At 43.4% G+C, this 5,705-nt stretch overlaps 1 protein-coding gene across 1 annotated transcript; it reads left to right on the forward strand.

Annotated features, from left to right (window-relative positions):
* The first annotated feature begins 342 nt into the window (after positions 1-342).
* On the forward strand, positions 343-3,918 carry krt98 (keratin 98). The gene is made up of 8 exons (XM_056371654.1): positions 343-746; positions 1,419-1,501; positions 1,683-1,839; positions 2,468-2,629; positions 2,723-2,848; positions 3,264-3,484; positions 3,670-3,680; positions 3,769-3,918. Exons 1-8 carry the CDS (start codon positions 408-410, stop codon positions 3,864-3,866), a joined length of 1,197 nt encoding a protein of 398 aa, XP_056227629.1. The 5' UTR covers positions 343-407; the 3' UTR covers positions 3,867-3,918.
* The last annotated feature ends 1,787 nt before the right edge of the window (positions 3,919-5,705 follow it).

Below are 5,705 nucleotides of genomic sequence, written 5' to 3' on the forward strand. Positions count from 1 at the left end.
TTTCTAATTATACACTATCACACTCTAATCACCTGCTATGAAACAGCCAAACAAGGAAGGCTCCAATTACAAACTGTTACAGGTGCAGGACTATGGGGAAATTAACTGTGCGGTATTCAAGGAATGCCGGTTTCATCTAGAAACCATAAAATGTGGAATCACGAGTTTGACCTGAAAAGGGGCGGATGAACCCCTCCCCACCAGTGTCCGCACCCGTGTTGATGGAGAGATTGTATAGAGAAGTAGGGGGGAAGCCTTTCAGCCGCATTCTTCCCTTTCAACTGTCCCTCCTAGCCCATCCCACTTTGCTGTGTGTGGCAGCTATATAACCAAGGAGACCAAAGTGATGCTTTCAACTGCAGATCAACTCCAGTAATCCTACCTGGTCCAGACCCAAACTCTCCAACATGTCGTTCAGCACCAGATCCTACGGCCAGAAGACCTTGAGCGTGTACGGCGGAGCAGGAGGCCGTGGCACCCGCATCTCCTCATCCCAGATGAGCTATGCACCATCACCTGCAAGCTTCAACCTGGCTGACGGCATGGACCTCCACGTCAGTGCCAACGAGAAGGCCACCATGCAGAACCTGAACGACCGTCTGGCCTCCTACCTGGAGAAGGTCCGCACCCTGGAGAAGGAGAACGACCACCTGGACAAGCAGATCAGAGAGTGGTACCAGAACAAAACCGTCATCTGCCATGACTACACCAGCTACTTTGCCATCATCGATGACCTGAAGGACAAGGTAAGAGGAAGGAGCCATGGGTGTATTTCAGTGTTTTCTGTTACCTTCCTCTTCTCATCTTCCTAATGTTAACGTTCACTGTGAGTGGGTGGGTAGGGGGGAGGGGGGAGGTATCTGTTGGTATGTACTGTATGACACTTGACATTCCAGCTAGAGAGACATTATTGCCATAGTTTAGACGTACGCCATCTTATCAGTCATTACATGACACAAACAGAGAGCAGATATTTTTCATGACTGTCGCAACTGTGACCAGATTCATTCCAGCTGTGCATCACATCCTGAAGACAGCGATAATTACACAAGTCTGACTGATATATCGGCAAGTTGGTATTAGGGGCCAACTTTTTACAATACATCACGTTTATACAGGTTGCATATGTATTTTTTCTCTATTTAAGCTGTAATGATGTGTATACATAAGTGTATTTATGTATATGTCCTTCCTGAGTACAATCATTTGAACTCATGAAGAACCAGTTTTTTAAAGGATCTCTTCCAAAACAGAGTATAGTAGTATAAATCAACCAACCATTTAAACTTTCAAATGTCAGTATTGGTCTCAAAATCCTGTATCAGTTGGGATGTTGTTTACAGTAAAATTGTATGAAACATGAGCTCGACAGTGCTTCCTCTTACATGTTTCCTTGTTTTGTGTTTTTTCCTTCTCAGATTCGTATTGCTTCCAGGCTCAATGCCAAGACAGTCCTGGACATTGACAACGCAAAACTGGCTGCTGATGATTTCAAGATGAAGTGAGTGTGTTCCCCCTGTGTGTTCATGCCCCTGCCCCTCTCTACCCTGCCACATAAGTGAAGATTCGCATGCGCATCAAAGCGCGAACTCATGTCTAACTGATGACTTCTAATCTTGGCGACCCACTGTAACCTCTCTGACCTGCCCGTCTGTCCGTCCTCCTGTGTGTCACCCCCTCAGGTATGAGAACGAGCTGGCCATGAGGATGGCTGTGGAGGCGGACATCTCTGGACTGAAGAGGGTGCTGGATGACATGAACCTGGCCAGGATGGATCTGGAGAGTCAGTATGAGGCCCTGAAGGATGAGCTCATCATGCTCAAGAGGAACCACGAAGAGGTGAGATGAGGGGCAACTAGCAGTGGTGCACCCACTTTAACCTGTTCAAGGTTATTGACAGTGGTTTTACAAGCAGCAAAACTAGTGAGTACATCTGTCATCACATAACACATTCCTACACACAGGCCAACACCCACACTGTGTGTGCACATGACCTGAAGGTATATTACTTCACTGATGATTAATTAAAAGATCATCAACATCATCCATCTTTTCAGCAGCAGGGAGGTAAATACACAAGCTATTTACTGTAAGATGAAGTTGTCACCATTTGTCATAGCCATCTGTTGTGCTGCTCTCAATTCACACACATGACCTCTGCCTTGCCTCTGGTAACACTGAGGAAATACCAGGTTAGGGTTAATGCTTTTGTAAACATATCTGCTGCCTTCTCCCCTTTCCCAGCGCTGCCCATCTTCCCTCTGCACACTTCCTGGTATTCTTCTCTCCCTCCATTAGCTCATTGCCACTGTTTTTCCAACACACACATGCTCAAACACACTGAACACACACACACAGTTAACAGAGATCAAAGAACTCAGAAAATGCATACAGTATTAAAACAATAAAATAAAATATTTGAGTTACCACACCGGCTGATCAAGGTGTTTCCCCTTGACCCCTGCAGGAGATGGTTCTGCTGAGGAGTCAAATGGGCGGACAGGTTAATGTGGCCGTGGACGCTACTCCCTCTACAGACCTGAACCAGGTCATGACAGAGATCAGAGATCACTACGAGGGAGTCATCGCCAAGAACCGCAAAGAACTGGAGTCGTGGTATCAGAACAAGGTGAGACGTTACAGCTGTTGCCACTTGCAGTTATATGTGCAGTAATCTGCTGTTATTGTTTTGTAACACATGTAATGTTGTGTCACTGCCCAGATTTCAGCGGTGGAGCAGGACGTGATCACACACACAGAGATTCTGGTTACATCCCGCACAGAGATTAAAGACCTGAAGAGCACCCTCCAGAGGCTTCAGATTGAACTGCAGTCCCATTTGAGCATGGTATTCAACATATATTAATAAATATTGATTGTCTACTGGATTAGACACATATTTCAGGAAGTACACTTATTCGCTTTCTTGCCAAGAGACAAGAAGATTGATGCAACTCCCATGTATGCATTATAAATGATGCTACTGCCGGCAGCCAGTTAGCTTAGCTTAGCATAAACACCACTGTTGGTTCCCTGATGTGCCTCATGGTGACAGCAAGACTCCAGGAAGTTAGCAGGCCTGGTCAAGAAAGCTGTTTCCAGTCTTTATGCTAATATAAGCTAACCCGCTGCTAGCTTGTGAGTGCACAGAAATACACGATGCTAGCTAAACAATGTTTAGCAGATTTTCACATGCACACTGTTTTACCAGCATCATGAATCATCCCTGAATTTTAATCACCTACCTCCTCTGACCCCAACAGAAAGCGTCTCTGGAGGGCACCCTGGCAGAGACTCAGGCACGCTACGCCGCACAGCTAGCAAGCCTCCAGAACATGGTCACAAGCCTGGAGGCTCAGCTGTCCCAGCTCCACGCCAACATCTCCAGCAACAAGCAGGATTACGACATGCTGCTGGACCTGAAGACCCGGCTTGAGCTGGAGATCGCAGAGTACAGGAGGTTGCTGGATGGGGAGGATGACAGGTGAGACCCAATGAACAGAGAGAGAGTAAATTATGAAAATATGATCAGAAACTTGTGGGACACATAAGGGGGGCATTAGAGACTACACAGAAAAATATCAACTCAAGTTGAAAACATTTAATGGCAATGTAGATAGCCTCTGTTCCAGACTAATGTTTCTTTCTGTCTTTTCCCTCCATTACCAGCTCAAAACAAGGTAAGGAGTTTACTTAAAATAAGCATGATACCAAAGTTCTAAGACATGTCTGAGACTTGATCATGATTGTTTCTTCTCTTCTCTTCAGTGGTCACAAAGGTCATCACAGTGGTGGAGACAGTTGTGGATGGAAAGGTGGTCGAGAGCAGCAAGACTGTTGATGTGGATGTAGATCAGATTGAGTGAAAACATTTGAAGCGTTAGCAAAAATCAATAAAGATCATGCAGTTGAATTAAACTGTCTGGTGCGGTGTAATTCTGTAATGAGCAGTGTCTCTCATGTTTCCACCACCATTGTTCCTAACTGACGGATAGTGAATGTTTTTTGTACAAATAACAGGGCACACCCAACAGCATTATTACTGTGTCCTCAAATACACATGCACATTACTGCAGCCAGGTGAGAAGTTAAACCACTGGAGGTCAGCAAAAACAAGATTTTCAGGTTAGGTTCAGGTTTACTGTTAAAAGTTGCATTAATCTTTTTTTTTATACTGTACACTAAAATGTATTGAATACATGTGATGTCAAAGGGGTTGCTCGTAATGACAAACTCATGGATAATCATCCCTCTGCAGCTCTAGGAGGTTGTTTGCTTCTTTTAGTTCATAGTTGTTGTGTTACAGCACATTAATTGTTCAGGTTGAGTACTGCTCTGAGTACTGATGGTTGAGCATCAGCTGTTTTTAGCAATCAAGCTCTGATAAACCTACTGTACAATACATACCGAGCACCAAACAACAGACAGACAATGTTTCAGATACTTGTAAGCACAAAATTAGCATCTAGCTAGCTGATAGTATCAATAATTTATCAGATTAAAGACCCAGATATTTTAATCAAGACTTAGTAGAGACCAAAACAGAGTTAAAAAGGCACAATAGTAAATGTAAATAGAGAATTTACATTAGGTAGCTGTATGGCTGCAGAGGGATTGTAATGTTGCTCTGTTTTTGCTGGTTATTGTTTGTTAGCGTGTCAGCACTAGACAGCTACTATATTAGGACTATGTGTTTGTCAGCTAATAATAGGGTTCTTCTGCCCCATGGAAGTACAGTATTAAGAGAGCTGATAAAACACGACATGTCAGCCTTCCTGTCGATTTGTCTCAGTGGCCAACTGCAGCCGAAAAACCTTTTACCCATAGACCACCATTTTACAGATATCTGTAAAACTCTTGACAGGACACCTCGAACTGCAAACAAAGTCTGTTATCACTTTTTGTAATATTAATTCTTAAATCATTAAGGTTTGTTATCCATAAATCTTTCCCAGAGCCTGGAAAGGCTATTTCCATGTGTCAGTTGAATGTTTATGGAACAGACTGGCAGATCCAGGGAAAAAACATTAATGCCCATGTGTGAAGTAGCCGTCCTCTCACAGAGGCAAACCAAGACGAGATCAAACCTTTTTCGGTGTATGTACTGCCATGGATTGAATGGGTACTTTCCTGTATTAGTTTCTTAAAATGCATTCATGCTCTGTCTTGATTAATGAGGTAAGTGTAATGATGGGCTGGGCCCTATACTAGCATGCGTTAGGTGGAAGCAGTAAAATAATTTCCCTTGACAAGTTGTCAGTCTATCACAGTGAAACACCCAGTGAGTTGAATTCATGCTCCCTTCTAAGCATGAATGTGGACTTTCTTGTTGTGAGGCATTAAAGCGAACATATAACTTGTTGCAGTAAAGTGGTATATTGCAGGTATGGTGTCACTTATAAAAATTAGTTTTCACATCGTTTTAAGTCTTTATTTATCTTTGGAGAAAAAACCCTGAGTACGTCTGCTATTTTTTGAACACAGAGCTGTATGAGTGTCCCGCTGAACACTGTGCAGCTGCGGGGTTTATGTCCTGAACTCACTGCTTTCTCAAAAGAAATTGTTCAAGAGAGAGGAGAACATTATTTCTCTCTACTCAGATTTGCCCAGTTAGCTTCAGGATGCATATTAGCAACCTTATATTTCAGTTTCTTTATCCTTTTATATCCAGCTCATTATGTGGTTGATAAACTTCAATTTACTCT

The sequence above is a fragment of the Seriola aureovittata genome, chromosome 3 (assembly GCF_021018895.1).
Source record: "Seriola aureovittata isolate HTS-2021-v1 ecotype China chromosome 3, ASM2101889v1, whole genome shotgun sequence".
NCBI classification, from domain to species: Eukaryota; Metazoa; Chordata; class Actinopteri; order Carangiformes; family Carangidae; genus Seriola; species Seriola aureovittata.

Coding starts and splice junctions, on each gene's coding strand:
- krt98 (XM_056371654.1), top strand. CDS start 408: ATGTCGTTCAGCACCAGATCCTACGGCCAGAAGACCTTGAGCGTGTAC. Junction 1,840..2,467: donor TCAAGAGGAACCACGAAGAG/GTGAGATGAGGG, acceptor TGACCCCTGCAG/GAGATGGTTCTGCTGAGGAG. Junction 2,630..2,722: donor AGTCGTGGTATCAGAACAAG/GTGAGACGTTAC, acceptor GTCACTGCCCAG/ATTTCAGCGGTGGAGCAGGA.